This window comes from Callorhinchus milii, unplaced genomic scaffold (genome assembly GCF_018977255.1).
Source record: "Callorhinchus milii isolate IMCB2004 unplaced genomic scaffold, IMCB_Cmil_1.0 Scaffold2, whole genome shotgun sequence".
Lineage (NCBI taxonomy): Eukaryota > Metazoa > Chordata > Chondrichthyes > Chimaeriformes > Callorhinchidae > Callorhinchus > Callorhinchus milii.
The window spans coordinates 116315539-116340684 of record NW_024704743.1 but is presented as its reverse complement, the minus strand read 5'-3'; the positions used below and the strand labels follow the sequence as shown (position 1 = coordinate 116340684).

At 48.3% G+C, this 25146-nt stretch overlaps 1 protein-coding gene across 1 annotated transcript in view; it reads right to left on the bottom strand.

Moving 5' to 3' along the window:
• LOC103181052 (microtubule cross-linking factor 1) overlaps positions 1-12647 on the bottom strand; it is a 50801-nt gene extending 38154 nt beyond the window's left edge. The window contains exons 1-3 of the mRNA XM_007897255.2: positions 12566-12647; positions 6040-6264; positions 4430-4588 (exon numbers count right to left, since the gene is read on the bottom strand). Coding sequence (XP_007895446.2) covers positions 4430-4588; positions 6040-6264; positions 12566-12613 — 432 coding nt within the window. The 5' untranslated portion in view covers positions 12614-12647. The remainder of the gene's footprint in view (positions 1-4429; positions 4589-6039; positions 6265-12565) is intronic.
• Between the last annotated feature and the right edge of the window lie 12499 nt (positions 12648-25146).

The following is a 25146-nucleotide window of genomic DNA, read 5'->3' as shown; positions in this document are numbered from 1 at the left end:
CTTCAGTGTAGTTGCTGGAGATGTGATGCCCTGTTAGAAGTACCGTCATTCGGATGGGATGTTAAACCAAGGTCCGTCTGCCTGTTCAGGTGGACGTTAAAAATCCCATGGCCATATTTGAAAAGATGAGTTGCACTCGGCATCCAGGCCAACAATCCCCCAAATAAAATTGGGCATTCACGGCATGGCTGCTTGCGGGACATTGCTGTGTGCAAATTGGCTGCCATGCTCGCCTACAAAGCACACCCTCACTACATTTACAGTAAATATTGTGAAGTACATTAAGACATCCTCCCGATGTGAAAGGTGTTATATCAAATACAAGGATCGTTAGTATTTGTTGTGTTTTGTAACAATTGGAGAATTTGTAAAAATGAAACATGTCAAAGTGCTTCACAGGTAATTACACTCCCACCACCACCACCATACACAGTCAGGATTTCAGCAGCACCACCCCACTCTCTGAATCTCTATCCTCAAGTCCCTTCTTCGTACCTCTTCCCTCGCCTCCTTCAAATTCTGTCTCAAGACTTTCCTCTTGGACTGCGCTTTCAGCATCTTTCTCCCCCAACCCGCACCTTTGCCTCCCACTTCTTTGGCCCCCACTCCCAGCTCAGGTGCAAACCTTAGACTGTCCAGCATCTTGGGATGTCATCCTGACATGAAAGACTTTATATAAATTTGTATTTTACTGTAATTATTGTGAACTGCAGTGATTGTGTATTTCGTGGGCAAATATAGCAGCCAATTTGTGCACAGCGACTTCCCACATGAAGTGACTGATCAGTTTATCTGCAAGATTGCTGACTGAAGGCAAAGTGGTTTTACATGTTAAGACTAAGTGGAATTCCGGGCTGCAATAGAGAGCCGGGGCTGGGGGGAAGGGAGGAAGGGGGTAGGCGGTAGGAGGAGAGAAAGACACATGTGGAGTTAGCAGAGAAATGGGAAAAACTTAGTACTGCTCTCAATAACCACAGCAATTTTCCTTTGTAAAGGTTGAATAATCCCCTCTTTACTCCCATGTGTGAAACTGAATCATATTACTTGGCCCTGTCTAAGTCTGCAGACAAGGTAACCTCAGCCCCTCTCCTGACCGTATATCACAACGGTTTTCTTTTATTGAAATTATACAAAAAAACACTTCAGCTTAGCTCCTGAAGCTCGGCGACCTGGACTGAACTTGCTGTCTCAACAAACCCTCCAACACGGGCAAAACCGTCGGCAAGTTTCCTTACTCCACACGCCTCTGTTTACCTAGCAGTCAGTATGAACCCAGTTGTTAGTCGATTGGTATAGTATAGTTCTGTGCACACAGAGCAGTCTGTTCCCAGAGACTTGCACATTTCAAAACCTGGGGCAGCCAATTTGCGCACTGCAATATCCTCAAAGTGAGTGACTAATTTTAGTGGGTATTGTTGGTCAGGACACTGGGAGTAAACATTTTCTCTTCTTAAATAGTTCCATCGGATTTTAGCATCCACCTGAACAGGCAGACAAGGGACCTTGGTTTAACGTGTCATCTCAAGCACGGCACCTCTGACAATGCTGCGGTCTCACCCCATAAAGCACTGGAAAGCCAACATGGACCATCAGTCCAAGTTCTGATATGGGCCTTGAATTGAGTTGGTAATGCACTGGAGGGCAGCCAGTGATCAACCATCTCTCCACCGTCCACCATCTCCCCACCTCTCTCCCTCCCTCGCAGAAAGCAACAACCAGAAAAGAAGTGGAGGATTTGGACTAATTGTGACTTTTACATTCTCAATATAGAAACCCTATCACACTGAAATCTCCAACCAGTTCCCCATCTTACAAGGAGTGGATTTCAGGTTTCTGTGCAATGTGAGAAGGACATGGCTACACACTTGAGAGGACCACAATCGCAGGAAGGTCTCCATTCAATCTGGATCCTGTTTACATGGGAATGAGAGCTTCGAGACGCACAGCACACACACACACACTCACACACACAGACCCTGGTGCTCAGTCACCGAAGAGCTCAGGGGCGTCTCTGGCAGATCCGGGGCCACCGTGTGTCAGCGTTCACTCCTAAAACCTGCTCCACAGCGCTCTTGTGACACAGGCAGAACTCCCTAAACACGATTGTGTTGGGAGTGGTACATCAACAACAATATGCAGTTATACAGTGCCTTTCATCTATAGGGTGTTTACAGAGTCATGTTACCCCGTTTCTTTGTCTTACAATTAATGTTTGTTTTCGGTTGCAGATGAGTCGAGTCTGTCCATCTCTGATACCAGTTACTTCCTCCTAACTCCATCCACGTTACGGAAGATGTCGCACCGATCATGGCAACTGATATTATCCGCCGTGAAAACGGTGGCGCTCACTGATCCTCTGGACGCCTAAATACAGCTAAACACTTGTACTGAATGCAATTGAAGTATATCTAAATACAATTATCATTATTCTTCCACGTGTTTCAGTTGTTGATCAGTGGACTATAGAAGAAAAACAACATGGGGGTAACAGGACTTTGTGAGCACCCTGTAGGATGAATCAGACTTTGATCTTACAGTCCAGACCGACACTCCAGTGCAGGGATTGGGAATCACCACATTGTCAGAGGTGCTGTCCTTTGGACGAGACCGAGGTTAAACAGAGGTCTCATTTGCCTGTTCAGGTGTATGTTAAAGATGCTGCAAAGAGCAGAGAGTTTCTCCCAGTGACCTGGCCAACAATCCCACAGATTAAATTAGTCAGTCACTTTATCATGGCAGTTTGTGGCACATGACTGTGAACAAATTGGTTGCCGCATTCACCCCCAAAAACACACGGTCATACATTTTACAGTAAATCCTCCTGATTTGAAAGGCGCTGCATCAAATCTAAGGATTATTATGATTACAGTACATGTTGAATCATCTTGACTATTCATTCATCACTTGTCATGCCTTTCTTTTGGTCAGCCAGACACATGTGGAAACCCATGCAAGAAACAAAGCTTAGTGTCCCCAGAGTGTGTATTGGGATAACTGCTGGGGTTTACCCAGCTAAAGCCACACAGCTTGCTATTTCTAGCAAACATCCTGCAGCCTTGTCCTGTGTGGACCACGCTATGTGTCGGAGCTGTGGCTTGCTGGGTTAACAGGAACTGAGTGTGGAGAATTCCTGCTCCCAGTGACGGCTCTGGCCCACTAATATACGGGAGCAATCGCGGTTTGCTTTGAGTTAGATAAAGAGATCAAGGAAAGTGTATGAATGTAACTCACAATAATTTGACCCATCTCCAGCTCTGTTGGATCCCTGTGGCACAGTCACTGGCCCATTGAGCAGCCTGTAACCCTAAGCACGCCTGACACTTGGCAGAGTGTGGATTTTGGACAACTGGACTCCAGTATGTACAGAGCACAGTAACTACCCACAGAGAATGATGGGCTTGTGGATCTTATTCCCTCACTGCCCCACCCTGCGCCATCTGTCATACTACCCCAACACTACAATTTGTGCACAGCAATGTCCCACAAACAGCTATAATGTGAATGACTGATTCATCCACTTGCACAGGCAGACCCATACTACAACCAACTTGCATTTAAATAGCGCCCTTCACACCGGACGGCGTCTCAGAGCACTTGAACCAAACCAAAACTGCAACCAAACCAAATCCATAGCAACATGACAGCTACTTGAACAACCAAATCAATACTACAACCAAGTCAACCAGCAAACAATGCTACAACCAAACAAATTCAACAATGCAAACCATGACCAAACCAATTCAATAACCAAACTCAAACTACAAATGAACTAAACCAAATTTATCTCTACAACAAGGACATTAAGTGTTAGTAAGGAAGGCCCCTCAAACCTAAACCCGATTGCATCCGGTCCTGTTTGTTTCCCAAGTGTCGATCCATCTCTCTCCCTCAACTCATTCTTCATCTCTTGCTCTCTGATTTGATCCAGAATTCCTATCACTCTCTCGATGATTAGGAATTCTTCCTAGTCTCCGTTTTAATTTGTGGGGCCTGAATGTTAAGGTAAATGGTCCGCCCCACAGCTTCGCTGCGTGGGAGCTTTGTAAAAACTTTCTTGGATTTTGTCCCAGTTGTTTGACGGAGGCAAACAAATCCCACCCTGGCTCTACTCAGTACAGGTAAGTGAGACAGTTTGGCCTGACCTTGGCTGAGCTCAAAAGTATGGGTGGAGGGGGGAAGGGGGTCGTGAGCAACCTCGACCCTCGCTCTCTGCCACTGCTGTAGAGCATAACTTGCAACGCATGTATTAAATAATCACTATGGAATTCACAAACAACCATGACCTACACTCATGCATGACAGGATTGCCAGCGTCGATGATCTGCCGGGAATGGATGGTTGGAATGCACATTACCTGTACCAGGGAGTTCCGCTGCACCGGGAACACCGCAGCTGAGCCCCAGGCAGTGTCGGTGGGAAGAGGGCTTACCTCTCGGATCCTGTCGAGCTCGTTCTGCAGTGTCTGCTTCGAGATCTCCACTTCGATCAGCCTCTGTCGCAGGGATTCGTTCTCGTCCTCCGCGCTCACCCGCTTCTCCTCCACACTCTCCAGCTCGTGGTGCAGCCGGACAGATACATCTTTGGCAACCTGCAAACAGTGGCAGACAGATCAAAACGGACTGCTTCAGACTGTCCATCAATCCCACCCCCACCCGCACCGCACTCACCATCGCTGGCAATGTGCCAAACACTACTTTCCTTTCAAAATCCATCCCTCAGTGGGCCAATAATCAATAATTATAATACTACGGGTCATAATCATAATCAATCCAAACATAATACCAAATAATCTCTAAAAAAAATCATTGAAATAATAGTCAGAGTAATTGTACTAAGTTATAAATCGCATGCACGTTAATAATTGGATTAAAATCACATTAATGTACCATTCTAAATAATGAATAATGAAATAAATGATCGTAATAAAAGATTTTGAAATAATAATTCATATCAAATAATGATCGTATTGGATAATAATCAATGATACAAAAATCATAAAAAATAACGCTCAATCTATTGATCATATTCAATAATAAATCAATAATCGTAATTGCAATGATCATTAACATTAAATCTGGTGCCTTCCACCAAAACGTCTTGAAGCACATTGCACAACTGGGTGTCACACACCAATCGCTAACACGAGCAATCAGTTTGTTATTTGTTTCCCGCTGTAAAGACCGAATGAAAACAGGTCACCAGCTCACAATCCTCGCAGAGATGGGAGGCCAGACAAGGTGACTTCCTTCAATCGACACAACATTCGTTTGCAGCGTGACATTCTTTTGACAACTACGGGAAATCGGCTTCAACATTAAGGCTACGTTTAAGAATTTGCCAAATTCTGTGTGCTCCAGAAATGCTAAGAAAACAGCGTGGGTCCAGACCTAGGTAGAAATTCCCTCCCTCCCTCTCTCCTTCACCCCCAAATACCCACCCACCCACACACATCCCTATCCATAATGTTTTACTCAATGGTGTGAAACCAAGTGATCACTTGGGGTGAATGTTTCAATGCAGAGTTTGAAACCCACATATACTGCATCTGAATATTCGGGTGCAGAGACGAGCACCCATATTTATGGGAATAAATATTGTACTCTTTGTGAATGAGTCATACATCAATGAATGAGACTGTGTGACTCTGCGGGAACCATTGAGAGTGGTTGTTAGTAAACCTGAGGAATGGAGCGGTGACTAGAAATTAATCTGTCCCGGTTTGTGCCACTAGTTGCGATGTTGAACAGATACCATATGGACATGAGGAGACTTATATTTAGGTGACGGGTTGCTTTTCCCTGGATATTTAGTTGCAGTAGGGATCTGATGGCACGTAGTGGCCTGGTTTTGTTCGACAGTATCCGGGACAAGGTCACACGGAACACTGAGGCATTGAGAGCCTAAATAATGGGACCCTGAGCAAGGAGACACTGAGTAATGTGAGACTGAAGAGCAACAAGAGGCTGAGCAACGAGACCCTGAGCAACGAGACCCTGAGCAACGAGGCTCCAATCAATGATGCTGTGAAAGTTTCCTTACCTTCAGATCTTGTTCGAGGTTACGGATCAGCTCCCCGTCCACCTGCCCGGTCTGGGCGACCTTCAGGCTCTTCTGCTCAGTCTTCCTGAGCCGGTACTGCAGGATGCGGCAATTTTTGTTGGCGCGGTCCAGCTCTCTCCGCAGCTCCTGCACCTGGTACACGTCTTCTTCCAGGTAGCTGTCCCGCAACTCCTCCATCTCTGCTCGCAACTCCTCCAGCTCATCCTGATGGTTAGTGATAGACCAGGGAGGAGTGACCAGGGAGTTTACCTCACAAACTCAACCTAGCTCTGGTGTGAGAGCTTTCTTGCCTCTGGGTCAAAAGGTGGTGAGTTCAAGCCCCACATTGGGACTCACACTCACACTCTAGGCTGGCAGTCCGGTGCAGTACATGGGGTTGGGGGATTTGCATTGCCAGAGGTGCTGTCTTTTGGATGAGACGTTAAACTGAGGTCCTCTCTGCCTGTTCTTCAGGTGGATGTTATAAATGCTGTGCCACTTTTCGAAAAGAAAAGGGAGTTCCTCCCAGGGTCCTGGGAGAATAATTGGCCTGATAAAATTGCTCATTCGTGGCTTCATAGTCGTTTCTTTTGGGGTGGGGGGGGGGGGGGTTGGGGGAGTTTCCTGTGCACAGTAATTGCTATGAAGCAGTTTGTGATGCTTGGATTTGATAAACATTTGCATATTATAGTGTTTTCAATGTCAAAACATCTCAAAGTGCTTCACGGGTAATTACCTTCAACTGTGGCAACTGGGGTAATTTTGTGGGCAGGAGAGGCAGTCATTTAGCACACAGCACAGTCCTACACGCAGTCACGAGGTGAATGTTTAATTCTATCTGGAGGACTGTTGGCCAGAACACCGGGAGAAACTCCCTTCTCTTTTCAAATAATGCTGTGGGATCTTTTAACGTCCACCTGAACAGTCAGACAAGGCCTCGGGAATTCACTGAACAACAACAACAAATTACACCTGTGTGGCAACCTTCACGTTTGAAAGACGTCCTAGAACGCTTAAGATTGGAGTGCTCCCCATATTGGCAGTTATTGAACTCTTATTTGACACAAAGAATGCTTTAATAATACCACAAGGTCTACCCCAATGTTTACTGTTTCAGACAAATGGAAAAATAATCAAAGTAAATGGACTAAGTGTTGTGCCCTGTTCAGATGTTGGGGCAATTTCCGGCAGGAACGGACAAATTGCTCCAAGTCCCCCCCACCCCCACAAAAAATTCTTCAGCACATCAATCGCACCATCTCACAGTCTTGAATACTAAATATTTTCAAGAACTTCCCCAATTCTCATAATTGAAACTTTTTAATGGTTCCTGTCGCAGTAAGGATAGGGGATCACTTCAAATTAAACTGTAATGTGTACGGATATTAAATGATTATATATCCAGTGTGTAGATGGATATTAAATTGGTATATATACAGGATCCACCATAGGTGCTCAGGCTTTCAGCCCCCAATCTTTGCACTCCATCCTGGAGTCCCTCCAACCTACTCCCTCCCTCACCAAGGCCCATCTCAAGACCTCTTTGACGGTGCCTTCAACCATCTTTTCCCTCCCCATCCTCCTTGATTCCCATCCCTAACTCAGGTGCCAAGCCAATGCTTTGGGACGTCCTCCCGATGGGAAAGGCCCTATATAATGTAAATTGATATTGTATGGATACTAAATTGTAATGTAAACTGGTAGGTGTATGCATATTAAATGAAGAAAGAACTTGAAATTTTATAGTATCGGAAGTATTATTAGTGTTGAAACATCTCATAATACTTCAAAATAATTATTGTCAAGACATTTTAAGTATAGCAATGACCTACAAATAGCCAAGAGGTGAATGATTGATTAATATGAAGGTTTGTTGGCCAGGACACCGGAAATTAAGCTTCCTTTTCTTTTGAAATGGAGTCATGGGATAGCACCTCAGTTTAATGTCTCATCCATCAAGGCTGGCATGTATAACAGTGCAGTACTTCCCCTATACTATATTGGAACATCAGCTTGGTGTGTGAGCTCAAGTCTCAAAGTGGGTCTTGAACCAAAAAACTTCCACTGCAGCGGCAGGAGTGCTATCACTTGAGCTAAGCTGACGCCTACTTATTAAATATAGACACGAAGATTACTCTCACCAACAAGTCAGAAGGTTGTGGGTTCAAGCCCCTCTTTGGGCCTTTGAGCTCATAGGCTGACACTCCAACGCAGTACTGGGAGAGCACTGCGCTGTCGGAGGTGCTGTCCTTCAAATGAGACATGAAACCCTGTTCAGGTGATGTTAAAGATCCCATGGCACAATTCAAAAAGAGAAGGGAGTTTCTCCTGACGTCCTGGCCAACAATCCCCTGGATAAAATTGATCATTCACTTTGTGCTGTTTGTCGGACATTGTCGTGCTCAAATTGGCTGCCATGTTCACCCAGAAATACGCAGTCTCAACACTTTACAGTAAACCTCTGTGACGCGTTTTGAGATATTTCGATGTACTAAGGCGCTATGTCAAACGTAAGCATTATTATACAGACTTTTTTTGTACATGTACAGTGGAGACACATGGGTGTCTGTCTGCAGCACTGCTGAACACGAGGCACAAGACCCACATACACTGGAGAACACACTAGAGAACTATATTTCCTGGGATCCACTCCAGCAATACCTGGAAAGGGGCCAGTGAAGCAGATGCCAGTTTTAAAAAAAAGGTTTCATTTTAAAATTAGCTTTTGAAATATTGGTCGTCTCTAATTAAGTTACACTTCGATTACTGAATGAACGGCCAGAGGGATCAATGGTCTTCTCCTGTCTGATGTTGTTACTGTGTCACAGTCTGCTTAACATTGTACTACAGTACTATGAATCCACATCCACACTACAGAACAAAAACAGTCGGGGTGCAATTTTTTTTTAAAAAAACTGCTCAATCTTTTTGAACTCAGCTTTTTTGTGTGTGACCCGACAAGTAATTCGGAGCTCGACAAGCGGATTGCAAGCCCGAAACCTTTTGTGCAATGAGCATTTTTTGAATTTTGGAATAATCACTGTGGACAACCACACACATGCTTTGTTGCACTGGGTGTGTGGGGGGGGGGGGGGGGAGGGGAGAAAAATTGCGTCTATCCCGCGCGGATTGTAAACAAATGCTTAATGCTTCTGATCCGATAAATAAAATGGGGAGCAATTCTGTCCCCAGTTTATGTGCGACAAAGAGTATGCAAATGATCCCAGGGAAAATGTGAACACGCTTTTGTTGTAAGTGAGTGGATCAGTCATCTGGTCAGATCTATTAGAATAGTCTGAAAGCCACCCCACCCCACCTCTCCCCGGCCCGACTCAGTGTATTGTATGGCAATATATACAAATAAACCATTGTCGTTCATTATCTGGCAATGGCAATGCTATTACCACGGCCCAGCTGGCTAATGAGTCCCTGGATCATGGACGGTAACTGACTTGTAATTAAAAACTGAAGGGCTGTCACTTCTGTCCACAGTGACATGCATTTTCCTAAAACCCCCATTCTCTTCCCCTTCTCCATTTTAATTGTTCCTTGTTGCTCCTGTGTGCAGACCAAGGTTATTGTGCAGGAAAATTTAAATGTGTCTGTGCAACAACAACAAATTATATAGAGTCTTTCACGTCGGGAGGACATCCCAAGACTCTGGACAGTCAAATGTTTGCACCCAAGCAGGAGGGGTGGAGGGCAGAGTTAGGAGGATGGCTGAATGCTCGGTCGAAGAGGAAACTCTTGAGATGAACCTTGAAGACGGCAAGAGAAGGGGGTTAGGGGCTCCAAGATGGAGTTCCTGAGGGTGGGGGAAGAAAGACTAAAGGTCCGACCTCTGATGGTGTATCTTTGCATGTACTTGTGCAAGTACATTCACAAGTACATGCAAGACACTGTACATGTCTTTGCTTGTGTGTGCTCGTTTGTTCAGGTGCAGGTTGGTTCATCTGTGTGTCTGTAAATTTGTCTGTGCGTTTATCTTCATGTGTGTTTTTGTGCATGTGGAGGGAGAGTGGGGGGTGGTGCGGGGTGAGGGCAAGTACTTGTTTGGTTGTCCACAGAAATTATTCCAAAATTCAAAAAATGCTCGTGGCACAAAACTAAACGGGATTTTTTTAAAATATAAAAACTCTGATGTGTAAAGCAAACCTCCCAATTACAGCTGCTTAGATTTAAAACAAAGTCCAATTATCCAACCAGCACTCGCTGACGTCTGTCCCAAAATCGCCGCCCCCTCCTCCTCCTCCTCCTCCTCCCCCTCTTGCTTAAGGCATCTCCTGTTGGCTGATTTTTGAATTTGAATCTGTTTGAAATAGGATCCATCCTTAAAAATAAACTGTAATAATAATAATCCTTACACTTGATATAAGGCCTTATCATGTTGCTGAAAAAGCACATAACAGGATTCACTGTAAAGTGTAGTGACTGTATTTACCGGCGATCACAGCAACCAATTTATGCACAGAAATGTCCCACCAACAACCGTGAAGTTGGGACTGTTGGCCAGGACACCGGGAGAAACTCTCTTTGCTTTTCGAATCGTGTCACGGGATCTTTAACGTCCACCTGATCAGGCAGACGAGACCTCAGTTTAACGCTTCATCCCCAAAGGACGGCACCTCTGACAATACAGCGGAGCTCCCCTCGCACTGCATGGGAACATCAGCCAAGGCAATGTGAGCTCAATGTCCCGGCTTGAACCCACGATCTTCTGACTCAGAAGTGATAGTGCTACCAACTGAGCCTGGCTGACACCTGGACAAGTCCCGGACACAGACTTTGCTTGGCCCGGGACACACATTCCATAATACTGTACTACCAAACAGTTTGATTGAAATGAATCTCGCTTCTTCTCCTCCTGGGTTATTTAGTTCCGGACAGAGAGAGCATCCTGTGCAACGCACAATCCAGCTCGCACGCCAGGAAGAGTCTTTTATTTAAAAATAAAGATAAAAATATTAATCTGACACCCACCCACTTACTTACTTACTGGGGAGAGAAGTTACTCCATCAGTTTCTATACAGTTAAAGCGGAAACCCATCACGATGCTTAAGAGTATCCAAACCAAACTGAGAATTCCAATACATTGGGTGCAATCAGTTATAAAATAATAATAATAATAATAATCCTTGCATTTGCTATAGCGCTTTTCACGTCGGGAGGACGTCCCAAAGCGCTTCACAGAACACACTGTAAAGTGAATTGACTGTATATTTGTGGGCGAACGCGGCAGCCAATTGCGCACAGCAATGTCCCACAAACAGTCGTGGATTGAAAATGACCAATTTATTATTGTTTTTGGTTTTGGAGGGATTATTATTAGGCTCTGTGTGGAGTAAGGAAACTTGCCCAAGGTTTTGCCCTCTGCCTGGAATTGAACTCAGGTCTCTCGCTTGCAAAGCGAGTGCTCTAACCACTGAGCTACAGGACTCCACGACTTGTTGGAGAGACGTTCAACCTGGGTCGAGATTTGCTCCATTTTTTTGACGTGCAGAACTTGGCATCTTGTTGAATTCAGATTTGACCTGGAATTTTTTTCTCGTATTGCAGGACATTCAACTTCAATGTTGCGACTGTGTTTAAGAATTTACCAAATTCTCCGGTTGCTCTGAAATGCCACATCAATGGAGTCAACCTGAGTCAGGTGGAGCCGCTGCCATTCTATCTCCCTCAACCCCCACCCACTCCCGACGGGTGAAATATCGTCGCGGTCAAAACGGGCTTTTACATAGCGTTTCAGAGTGTTAGGAAATTGGCAAATTCTTAATTGCAGCCTTGATTTTGATCCTTTTTTTTAAATGTAAACTCTTTCAGGAGCTAAGGGCAGGAAAGAGGCTTTGATATTAAGAACTGAAAGCAACAATTTGCCAAATTCTGGTGCTCTAAAGGTACTACATCAGAGGAAATCTGGAGCTAAATACCTTAAACGCTTTTGTGTGTTGCGTGTTGTTTACTGTGAGTGTATGTACGTACCCAAGCATCCATGTACTGCACGTGTGTTTGTATGTTGTGTTTTCTGCACATGTGTCAGTGCGTGTTTTGTGGCATTGTATGCACGTAGTGATGCATGTTCTGTGCGTGTGTGTGGGGGCGGGGGGGGGGGGGAGGAGTGTACGTTGCTGTGAGCGTGGCATGTTTGTGTGTTGCATACATGTCGTGAAGTACGTTTCGCGTAGCCTCTGCATGTGATCGTGTGGTTCGCGGTGTTCTAACGTGTGCGCGTGGCGGCCGGGTGCGTTGCCCGCGTGCATGCGACGTCTGTGGCGTGCGTGCATCGTGCGTGCACGTAGTATGTTCTGTATGTAGGTTGCACGCACGCGCGCACGGATATCTGTGCGTATTTCTGTGACGGGGGTGTGCGTGCGTGCGCGCGCGCGCGTGTACCGTGTGCGCACGCTGTATGGGTGTGCGTGTAGGTCCCGTGCGTGTGCACGCGCTCGCGTGTGGCATGTTGCATATACACACACACACACGTATGTGTGGACCAGGGGTTGAGTTGCAGACTCTCTCTCTCTGTACCTTCAGATAGTCGTTCTCTGATCTCAGCTCCTCCATCTCCCTCATCATCACCTCCTCCTCCTCCTCCTCCTCGTCCAGCAGTTGCTGTTGTTGTTGTTGTTGTTGTTGCTGCTGTTGTTGTTGTTGCTGCTGCTGCAGAGGCGGTGACCGGTCCGGTGCGGGGGCTCTGCCGCTGTGAGGCACCTCAGCCCCGGGGGCACAGCAGCCGCCGCCCCCTCTCATCATCAGCATCGCCACCTCCTCCCGGTCCTTCCCGGACACCCCGGGGCCGCTCTCCCCATCCCCGGCCGGGCTCAGGCGGATGAAGCTCCCGGTCTTCTTGCCGGTGATGCCGGTACCGGGAGCCCCTTCCCCCCCCTCCCCCGCCCCCTCCCCCTCCCCCGGGGGCTCGGAGCCGCAGTCTGACAGCTCGGAGCTGCTGTCGGTGCCGGCGGTGCCCTTGGCCGCGGGTACCGACACCGACACCGGCGCCGCCGCCGCGCATCGCTTCTTCCCTTTCCTCTTACGGTCGGAGCCGAGTCCGGAGCCGAGTCCGAGTCCGGGTCCGGGTGCAGTCCGTCTGCCGCCGCCGCCGCCGCCTCTCTCCGGCCCTTTCCCGGCGCTGGACACCCGGCGGCTGAAGTGCGAGGAGCCGCCGCCGCCGCCGCCGAGCGAGGACCTGCCGCCGGGCGCCGCCCCGCCCCGGGTACCGGCCGCCCCGGGCTTCTCCCGCTCCCGCTCCCGCTCCCGGGGGCTCAGAGCGGCCGCCGACCGCCGGGACGCGCGGCTCTGCGGCGACAGCAGCGGCGGAGGCTGTCGGCTCGGAGCCGCCGCCCCGGTGACCGGGGACGGGGAGGAGGGGGACGGGGAGGAGGGGGAGAGGCCGCCCGGTTTGCCACAGAGCGAGGCTTTGCCCCCGATCGCGACCCCCCGACCGTGCAGCTCCCTCAGGGGTCTGGCGGGGGAGGGCGCTCGGTGCACGCGCTTCTTCTCGGGGTATTGCGGCGGCGGCGGCGGCGGTTGTTGTTGTTGTTGTTGCGGCGGCGGCTGTTGCTGTTGTTGTTGTTGTTGTGGGGGCGGCGGCGGCGCCTCACAGCCCCCGTTCACTGTCTCCATCCCCCCGACCTCTCCGGTCCCCCTCCTCTCTCCTCTCTCTCTCTCTCTCTCCTCCTCTCGCCACCGGTCCGCAGTCCCCAACCGCGACCCCACAACTCACACCCGCACTCGCTCCCGGGATCTGCTTCACCTTTTCTCTGTGCATCACTTCTGCTCTCCCTCTCCCCCTCTCTTCTCTCTTCTCTCCCCCTCCCTCCCTCTCTCTCTCTCTCTTCTCTTCCTCCCTCCCTCCCTCTCTCTTCTCCCCCCCTCCCCCCCTCTCTCTCTTCTCCCCCCCCCCTCCCTCCCTCCTCTCTTCTCCCCCTCCCTCTCTTCTCCCCCCCTCCCTCTCTCTTCTCCCCCCTCACCCCCTCCCTCTCTTCTCCCCCTCCCCCTCCCTCCCTCCCTCTCTCTTCTCCCCCTCTCTCTTCTCCCCCCTCTCTCTCTTCTTCCCTCTCTCGTCTTCTCCTTCTCTCCCTCTCTCTTCTCCTCCCTCTCTCTCTTCTCCCCTCCCTCCCTCCTCTCTCTCTTCTCCCCCCCCTCCCTCCCTCTCTTCTGCCCCCCCTCCCTCTCTCTCTCTTCTCCCCCCCCTCCCCTCCCTCTCTCCCCCCCCTCTCCTCCTCTCTCTCTCTCTCTCTCTCCCTGTGGCTTCTTCTCTTCTTTGTGTGTGTGTGTGTGTGTGTGTATACGTGTAGTAGATGTTATAAATTCAAAACCTCTCACCCCAAACACCAACAAAAAAATAATTCAGAATTTAAATGATCGACAGCACCATCACTGGCTCCCAGTCTCTGCTTTACCCCTTTCTTTTTCTTCTGTGCATCACTTCTGCTTTGCTATGGCTTTTCTTTCTCTCTCTCTCTCTCTCTCTATCCCTCTGTCTGTGTTTTTTTCTTCTCTCTCTCTCTCGTGTGTGTGTGTGTGAGTGATATGTAGAGGCTATAAATTCAAATCTCTTACCCCAATCGCACCACCAAACCCTCTCCCCCCCCAAAAAAATCTGCAGATGCAACTCAGAATTTCCAATGCAACACACACCCCCTCCCTCTCTCACAGAGAAAAGGTCTGAGGCAGATTTAAGATGCAACACACACACACACACACACACACAGTGTATGTGCTTAAGGACCACACACACAAAAAAAAATAACGTCTGGTTATTTCAATCCTCCAGTCTTTTCTCTCCCTCTCTCTCTCTCTCTGTGTGTGTGTGTGTGTGTGTGTTACTGATTGCAATGATCCTCAGGACGATGCGGAATTTTGTGTCACCCCCTTTGGAAAGGGGTGTATTTTACTCCAGTCCCATTGCTTTCTCTCTATCTCTCTCTCTCTCGCTGTCTGTCTGTCTGTGTGTCTGTGTGTGTGTCTGTCTGTGTTTGCTCTGCTCTGCTCTGCTGTAATTCCCTTCTCTCACTCCATCTCCTCCTTCTCCCCTGAACTGACTGCCACACAGAGAAATAAATCTGCCTCTCTCTTTGCAACGCATGCGTGTGCACTGGGGCTCAGCCCTTGTGTGAAGACAGTCCAGTCAAGTGAGCTGTGTAGTAAATGTGTGTGAGAGAGAGAGAGAGAGTGTAGAGGGAGTTTAAGGAAAAACACCTGCCTTTGCTTCTTGTCGGACGAGCTTAACTTTCCCCTCCACACTGTTGTGCAGAGTTCTCAGTAGCTTACGGGGCGAAATCTTGGGCAAATTTCTTCACTCCGCACGCCTCTGTTTGCCCATTAATAAGTAGGAACCCCGACTGCTAGTCGATTAGTGGATTGCTTTCCGGGGGCTAATATTATTAGTTTGGTTTGAAGGCTTTAAGTATGGTGATGGGTCTCTCCCTTGGTGTGTCAGATTCCTGTTTCATTGCTGCCGCGCCCCCCTAAAATAGTTTTTCTTGTTCTGTCGTGTTCTTCTACAAAATATAGCCACTGTCCTTTACAGCAAACCCTGTGAAGCGCTTCGAGACATCCTCCTGATGGAAAGGTGCTGTACCAAATGTACCAAATGTATTATCACTGTCGAAATATCACAACCTTAAAAGGTTTATCACAAATATGTTCAAACTCAGACCCCTGAGTGTGGACGAGCTCTACCCGATTGTCTTGCTCAGTTCGGGCCCCTGTGTGGATGATATCAACGCAACAGGATTGAGTACCATCTCACACAGAGGTCTCAGTTCCAGTTTAATTCTGAGGCTGTTGTAATTATGTAGACTGAATCGGTCAGTGGTTTTCCACTGAATTTGAATTAACAGAGCCCACAAAGATGATAGATTTCAGAGCGTCTTGATATAACTGCTTGAATGAAAAAGAATAACTGTTACAGGCAGAGGTGTTATTTTGCCCACAAAAACACAGTCAATCGAGTACAATATATCCTGTGAAGCACTTTGAGACATCTCAACAGCATCATAGGGCGCTATATCAAATGCAAGGATTATTATTATCATTATTACTTTAGTTCTTTGTTCACTGTTACACTTTGAAAGGTTTGGAGCCTCTCTTAGTTCCCAGAGCAGACTCACTAAGCAGTTCCAGTCCGCATACTCCTTTATTTTGAGAACTCTCCCCTATCAGACACTACCCCCCACTGACACTAACCAGGAGTGTGAATAACACAATAAAGACAGGACATTGATAAGGATTTAATGTTGATTACTGGAGAGCAGCACCTGGGACTAGGACTTTGGGTCAGAGATAACAAAGGTGGTTTCTGCTGCTTTCCTCTTTGTTAGGCAGAGAGGCGTCTGGTCTGTGAGGAAGCTCAGTTAGAGCTATTAATTGGGGGCTGTTTTGCCACTGAAACTAATACTGTGATTTTCATCACACCAATCCTTGCCAGGCTCCACTGGCTCTCAATCACCGAACGGATTGACTTCAAGATTCTCTCACTCGTTTTCAAATCACTTAATTCCCTCACACCTCCCTACTTAGCCGACCTGCGTACCCACCACTCGCTGCTTCCGTTCGGTTGGCTCCGGCCTCCTAATTATCTCTCGTGCCCTCCTTGTCCTCCTCGTGTCCTCCTTGTCCTCCTCGTGTCCATCGGTGGCCGTGCCTTCAGCCACTGTGCTCCGAATCTCTGGAACTCTCTCCCTCAATCCCTCTGAGTTGCCCCATCCCTCTCCACCTTCATATCCTGCCTAAAGAACTTCCTTTTTGATCATGTTTAGGGTCACCTCCCAACTCCCTCTCCCCTTGGCTCGTTGTCAGACTCCGTCACTGTGAAGCGCTCGGGGACACTATCCCGTGTGAAGGGCGCTAAATAAATTGTTGTTGTTGATAATCTCAGTAAACTTGGATCTTTCTCATGCATTTGATCCAACCATTACGAGGGATTGTGGCTTGTCATTGCTGTCAATTTAGCTCCAAACAAGTATACTGTACTTACAAACAATGTAAGGGCAATATGACAGCCACACATTATTTCTGTTACAGAATAGGAGCATTTCTTGGGGTAATAGCTTGTGTGTTGAGGTAAAGGACAGGTTGCTCCACCCCTGCATCATTCACCTGACTCAGCACTGTACCAAATCCTCCGTCAGACACGTCGGTCTGAACTATAAATTCCCGCATATAATCAGGATTGGCCAACACTAGTTCTGCAGCGCCTGCTTCAAGCGCCTGAAGGCCTCCTTGCATGCGTCAGTCCATTTAACCCCGGTCCGAAAGCTTGAGGCTGGTGTGATCGGTCGGTCAATAGAGTGGCTATCTGGCTATAATTGAGAATATAATTCCTGTAATAGTCAGTCGTTCCAAGGAACGCTCGTACCTGCGTCTTGGTCTCAGGAAGAGGACATCGCAAAGCGCTTGACAGGATTTACTGTAAAATGGAGTGACTGGTTGATTTGTGGACAAATTATATTATTACATACACAAATATCAAATGGCAGGATCATTATCATTGGATGCTGGTTGTCCCTTAAAGGATGGTAGGTGACAATATTGGAAGCAGCAATGCTAAGTGTGTCCAGAAACTCTTTTGTACGTACACATGCTTTAAGTGTACAGTACAATGTACATTGTGTATTTTTTTCCCACTCTGTTTCAGGTTGTGGGCGAGGCTGGCAAGGCCAGTGTGTATTGCCCATCTTTGGCTGAAAAAGCAGTAGTGTTGGCTATCTTTTAACACTGAGGCACTATGTAGTTTGTGGTTGAATTCCAGGAAAGCCAGGTGACAGAAATCGTATGATTCATAATGACACTCGGCTGTTCTTTGCCATTGCTCTGTGAGTTTTATTCGAAACAATTTTTTTTAGTAGATTTTGCACTTTCTAGTGGGTGATAGGCAGTCCTGAGACTGTTTGCATCTCTGTCACCTTGTGTCAACATCCAGCACCTCCTGACCATTCACTTCACAGCCACAAACCCAAACCCACCACCTGCTCCCTCGATCCCATCCCCACCTTTCTCCTCATCTCCCAGCTCTACCTTTTGGCCCATTCCTGTCCGACGTCATCAACCTCTCCTTGTCCACCGGTTCAGTTCCAAACCCCCTAAAAACAGCCGTCATCACCCACATCTTGAAAAAAAAACCTTCCCTGGACCCATCCCTCCTCTCCAGCTACCGCCCCATCTCTAACCTCCCATTCCTCTCCAAGGTCCTGGAACGAGTCATCGTGTCCCAGCTCCGCTCCTTTCTTTCTCGCCATTCCCTCTTTGAACCCCACCAATCTGGCTTCTGCGCTGCCCACATCACGGAAACAGCCCTGGTCAAAGTCACTAATGACATTCTGAACATCTGTGATCAGGGCTCCCTCTGCCTCCTTGTCCTCCTCGACCTCTCTGCTGCCTTCGACCCTGTCGACCACTCCATCCTCATACACCGCCTCTCTGCTTTACTCAATCTTCATGGATCTGCCCTTGCCCGGTTTGATTCTTATCTCTCTCACCGTCTCCACTTCGTTGCCTCTAATGCTTTCTCCTCCAGCCCCCGCACTGTCACATCTGGTGGTACCCAGGGCTCTGTCCTTGGCCCTCTCCTCTTTAATATCTACACGCTCCCCCTTGGTGACATCATCCGCAGACATGGGGTCAACTTCCATATGTATGCGGATGACACCCAACTCTATCTTTCTGCCTCCACCCTCAACTCCAGGACAACTCCAAACTGCTGTCCTGACAGACTGCCTGTCGGACATCAAGTCCTGGATGAGGGCAAATTTCCTAAAGTTGAATGTGAACAAGACTGAGGCCCTCCTGATTGGCTCACGCCATCGCCTCAGCACCTCAGGCTCTGGCAGCATCAACCTCCATGGTTGCTCACTACAACTCACCAGCCAGTCAGGAACCTAGGTGTCTTGTTCGACCCTCAACTGTATTTTCTTCCCCACATCCAAGCCGTGACCCGCTCTGTCTTCCCTCACCTCCGTAATATCGCCTGACTCCGCCACTACCTCACTCCTCAGGCCGCTGAAACTCTTGTTCATGCCTTCATCACCTCCAGGCTCGACTATGCAAACGCCCTGCTTGTCGACCTTCTCAACTCCTCCCTCCACAGGCTGCAGATAATCCAGAACTCTGCAGCCCGTGTCCTCTCCCGCACCAAACTCTGTGACCCCATCTCCCCCACTCTCGCCCGACTCCATTATCCTTCAGAGGATCCAGTTCAAGATCCTGGTCCTCACCTACAAAGCCCTCCATGGCCTCGCTGCACCCTATTTCTGCGACCTCCTAACCCCCTACCAACCCACCCGCTCCCTCCGCTCAGCCGGCTCCGGCCTGTTCCACATCCCTCGACCCACCCACCCCACCATTGGCGGGAGAGCCTTCAGCCACTCTACCCCCAACCTCTGGAATTCCATCCCCAAATTATTCTGCCTCGCCTACTCCTTAGCCTCCTTCAAGACTCAAGACCCTCCTCTTCGACTATGCCATCGACCACCCCCTTGGGATGTCCTCCCGACGTGAAAGGCGCTATACAAATGTAATCTTGTTGTTTGTAGGTTATTGCTGGGAGCAGATTGGAAGGAGCGTTCACATCCAAAATACGCGCTCACAACACTGTGCAGTATATCCTGCAAAGCACTTTGAGATTTCCTTTGAGCAAAAAAGCATACTGCATCAAATGCAAGGATTATTAAGGATTATTATTACCACAGTATGTTGCTGTCTCTGGAGATACTGAGAACACTACCTCTTGTTTTGGATCTTGGAACCACCCAAGGCAGCAATGCAGCCACTCTCTTTTCAACAACAACAACAACAAGATTGCATTTATAGAGCGCCTTTCACGTCGGGAGGACGTCCCACCCAGTTTCCTGATTCAATTGCACAACATGTGATGGAAAGCTGATGAACCTGTTTTCTATCATACATACCTCACTCATCTGTACCTTTGGCTCTAACTTGCAACATTTATTTGCAAAAGTATTTGTAAATTGGTGGACAAAACAGAGTTTTGAATCTGCTTTTAAAAAGGTTTAATGTTAATCTCAAAGTGAAGCATATAATGCATCTATGCGCTAAAAAATATTAAATTAAATTAGGCAAACACAAATTGTCCTTTATGAATCTTGCATTCACTGTGCCTGATCATTTTATTCTTCCCGACACACTTACCAATTTCTCTTTTATATTCCCAGCAAGTGCTATGATTTTCAGACAGCAGATGGAAATTAGATGACAAACACAACAGTAGTTGCCTTCCTTTATAGGAGTTATTCCAGGAGAAATAAACTGGACCCTGTTGTCAATTTATTTGTCCCAAAGCAGCGCAATGCAGTCAACAAATATAATTTGACAGCACTTTGTAGGATTTATTATAAAGTATAATGAAGGCAACAACAAAACAATATTTGTATAGTCCCTTTCACATCTGGAGGACATCCCAAGGCGCTGGACAATCAATATTTCGGACCTGAGTTGGGGGTCGTGATAGTGGAGTGTAGAGGGCAGCGGGGGAAGGAGGGCGGTCGAAGGCATGGCTGAAGAAGAGGGTCTTGAGACGGGTCTTAAAGGAGGCAAGGGAGGAGCGAGGCAGAGGGACTGTGGGATTGAGTTCCAGAGGGTTAGGGCAGAGTGGCTGAAGGCTCGCCCACCAATGGTGGGGCGGGTGAGGCGGGGGACATGGAGCAGGCCAGATCCCGCTGAGCGGAGCGAGCGGGCAGGTTGGTAGTGGGTTGGGAGGTTCCAGAGGTAGAGGGGAGCAAGGCCATAGAGGGCTTTGAAAGTGAGGACCAGGATCTTGAACTGTATCCTCTGTGTGATGGGAAGCCAACGGAGTCAAGCAAGGATGGGGCTGATAGGGTCATGGAGCCTGGAGTGGGAGAGGGCACGGGCTGCAGAGTTCTGGATGATCTGCAGCCTGTGGAGGGAGGAGCTGGGGAGGTCGACAAGCAGAGAGTTTGCATAGTCAAGCCTGGATGTAATGAAGGTATATATTAAGGATTCGGCAGCCTGAGGAGTGAGGCAGTGGCGGAGTTGGGTGATGTTGTGGAGGTGGGGGAAGGCAGAGCGGTCAAGGCGCAGATGTGGGGTAGAAAGGATAGTTGAGGGTCAAACAAGATGCCAAGATTCCGGACTTACTTAACAAGGTAGAGTGTGCATCCGTGGATCCTGATGCTGCCAGTGCCTGAGGTGTGGAAGAGCTGATGGGAGCCAATCAGGAGGGCCTCAGTCTTGCTGATATTCAACTGTGGAAAGTTAGCTTTCATCCAGGACAGTGGTGGGGAATCGAGGTAGAGTTGAGTGTCATCCGCATACATGTGGAAATTGACCCCATGCCTGCGGATGATATCACCAAGAGGAAGCATATAGATATTGAAGAGGAGGGGGCTAAGGACAGAGCCATGAGGAACGCGACAAACACAACAGTAGTTGTTGCTCCCCTCTCTTTTCAAATAGGCTATAAACTAATCTATAAACTAAGTCTATAACCTGAGATGCCGTCAGGCATGGAGGACGCTATATAAGTCCAAGTTGTTGTTGTTAATAATCTTTTGCATATTGTCATAGTATCCATAGACGCCATTGACAATAGGCTACAATAAACCGATTCTTCACTCACACTCACTGGAAAAGAAAGGGGTTGACTTTATCCCAGTTGAGAACATGAAGGTTGAAAGAATAAATGGTGCTTTCTTGCAGCCGTCTAGATGATCTACTGTGGAATGCAAGCCATCGATTTCCTCATAGCTCTACATCTCTCTCCATGGTCCATACAAAGCCCTATTGATTGGAAGTGATAAAGTGAGAGATTGAAGAATAAAGGATTCTGTGGAAGTCATTAATAAATTGATGGAGTCCAATTCACAGCAGAGCTTTTTTTCAGTCGGAACCAACAATAAAAATGGCTTAAAAACACAAAATGCAGTAGATGCTGGAAATCTGAAACACAAACAGAAGTCACTGGAAACACTCAGCAGGTCAGGCAGCATCTATGGAGAAAGGAAAAGTTTCGGGTCCATGACCTTTCGGCCCCCTCCCAATATGCCCCAGTTCTACTGAAAGGTCGTGGACCCGAAACATTGACTCAATAAAAATGGCTTAATCGTTTTCACCATTCCTTCAGGATAAAGTGTTTGCCTAATAATTGAAAATAAAACAGTTGTCCTTGTGGGTATATGTGCTGTCAACTGGAGCCGTTCTTTACAACAGTACAGAGGAACAGTCAGCAACAGGGAGGCTGTCTCGGTCAGAGAGACTGCAATTGACAATCCCATGGCTTCCTGTTCAATATTGCACCCCTTCGTAACTCCAAACCTTGGCTCTTGCCTAACCTGAACCTAACACTTTCCAGGATTATATGTGTAGGGTGCGTCCATCCGGGTAGAGACAGCGCATTCCATTCTAGACATTAGGGGAATTTGCACACCTTTGTTGAACTCTCACTTTGGTTTGGATACTCTTAAGCCAGTGAATTTACAACCCTCGATGGATTAAAGATGTAGCAGGAAAGGTTGTGCGGCCTGCATCCAAAGCAGCGGAGAATACAATGTTCCCTGAAAGCCTACCCCCCATTGGAGAGTCCAGTTTGTAATCTACACAGTGGAGTGCGGGATGAAGGTACAGTGATGTCAGCCCTTCAGTTTGGTGGCCTTTTGTTTCCAGTAGCATTGCTGTACTGTGCTGCAAATCTCCAATTTACTAAAATAGATCTGCAAATTCCAGATGCAGAATTTGATGGGCTGATAATGACCGACACATCTGCAGTCCATTCTCACATTCTCATGGTGGTAATGTTTCCAGATGCAGGCTGGTTAGTTGTTGACTTTTCATCGATACTTACAATATATTATGGCTCCATTACTTACATGCAGGAGCTGATCTGATTGCTAGGATGCATTGAAAGATCAATCTGATCGGTGTTATTAGTGACCCTGCTATATTATGTGCGGATGTGCCATTGTGCACGTAAAAAGCTGTGCAAAATCAGCTGCCAGGTTTGCGTTTACAGTAAAACCCTGTGAAGCTTTTTGAGATATCTCAACAAGGCACTATATCAAATGAAATTATTATTACGATTAGTGCCCTCTCTCCAGTTTTCTTCCCTCCTCTCAACTCGGATTTATATAGCGCCCTCCGCACCGGATGGTGTCTCAGAGCGCTTTACAGTAACGGATCCTGGGGCCGAGCCAGGGGGAGGGGGAGGAAGGTGACCAAAGATGCGGTCGAAAAGAAAGCAGAGACCTGAAAATGGGAAAGGAGGGAGCGAGGCGAAGGGAGTGAGGAAGGGAGTTCAAGAGCCTCGGGGTGTAGTAGCTGAAGGCACGACCGCCGAGGGTGGAGCAGAGGACTCGGGGGACAAGGAGGAGGCCAGACCCGGAGGAATGAAGGCAACAGGCATTGTTTGGAGGAGAGAGGTCAGAGAGGTAGGGGGGTGCAGAGGAGTGGAGGGATTTGAAGACAAGGTTGAGGATCTTGAAGTCGATCCTCTCTGGGACAGGCAGCCAGTGCAGTCTGGCAAGGACTGGGGTAATCGGAGAGCGGAGTTTGGTGTGGGTGAGAATGTGGGCGGCAGAGTTTTGCATAATCTGGATTTTATGGATGGTAGTGGAGAGGAGACCGGCGAGGAGGGCGTTAAAGTTCTCCAGCCGAGAGGTGACAAACGCATGGACCAGGGTATCAGTGGCTTTCAGAGAGAGGTATTGGCAGTGAGGGGCGATGCGTTGGAGGTGGAAGAAAGCAGTGCTGGTGAGAGACCAGATGTGGGGGAGGAACTTGATGCCTAGGATGCGTACGGATTCGGAGAGTTTTAAGGGGAGGTCGGGTAGGTGGAGGAGGTGAGAGCTGAGAGAAATTAGACGTTGATGAGAGCCAAAGAGTATGGCGTCCGTTTTGTCAACGTTCAGCTGAAGGAAATTTGCGCTCATCCAGCCCCTGAGGTCTGACAGGCAGGTTGACAGAACATCAGGGGACTGGGGGTCGCAAAGAGAGGTGGGAAAATAGAGTTGGGTGTCATCCGCGTACGTGTGGAAATGTACCTCATGTTTGCGGATGACATCCCCAAGAGGGAGCATGTAGATCAGAAAGAGGAGGGGGCCAAGGATGGATCCTTGGGGTACCCGCAGGTGACCGGGTGAGAGCGGGAGGAGAAGCCGTTTGTGCAGATGTACTGCTGGCAGTTTGTGAGGTAGGACTCGAACCAGGCGAGTGCGGACCCACTGAGGTGGATGACGGAGGAAAGGCGGTGGAGGAGATTGGCCTGATCGACTGTGTCGAACACCGCGGAGAGTCCAGGAGGACAAGGAGGCAGAGGGAGCCCTGGTCACAGATAGAGAGGATGTCGTTTGTGACTTTCACAACCGCAGTCTCTGTACCGGACTGGAGGGGTTCGAAGAGGGAGTGGGAGGAGAGGTGTGGGGAAGTTGATTGACAACAACGCGTTCTAGGACTTTTGCGAGGAAGGGTAGGTTAGATATAGGATGATAGTGGCTGGGGTTTGAGGGATCTAGGGAGGGTTTTTTCAGGAGGGGGGTGATGGCAGCAGTTTTGAGGGAGGCAGGGACTGATCCAGAGGAGTGAGACTGGTTGATGACGTCAGCCAGTAGTGGGCAGAGGAGGGGGAGCTGGGTGACAGTAAGTTGGTGGGAGTGGGTCGAGGCAGCAGGTGGTGGCTTTCATGGAGGTGATGGTAGGTGAGAGGGAGAGATGGGGAGGAAGGAATGTAGGATGGCGGTGGTGGTAGGAGCAGGTGATGGGGAGGGTGAGGGGGACAGAGAGAGCATGGTGTTGGGTGACAAGAAGCTGATGGATGAGGCTGCCTGGCGGATGTTATGTATTTCAGATCAAAAGAAGTCCATGACCTCCTCGCAATTGGCATTTGATATGAAGATTGAGGAGGCCTGAAGGGGGGCATGGAGGAGGTAGTGGGTGGTGGAAAAAAGGATTTTAGGGTTGTGTTTAGCTTCCAAGATGATGTTGGAGTAAAGTTGGTGTTTACTCGCATCTGGCACCTTGCACCAGTGGCTATTTGTCACTGCGTGAAACAATAACAATTTGCATTTATATAGTGCCCTTCACATAATGTAGAATCAGATTGCTTGAGGTTAGTTGAATGGGAGCCTGATCCTGCACTC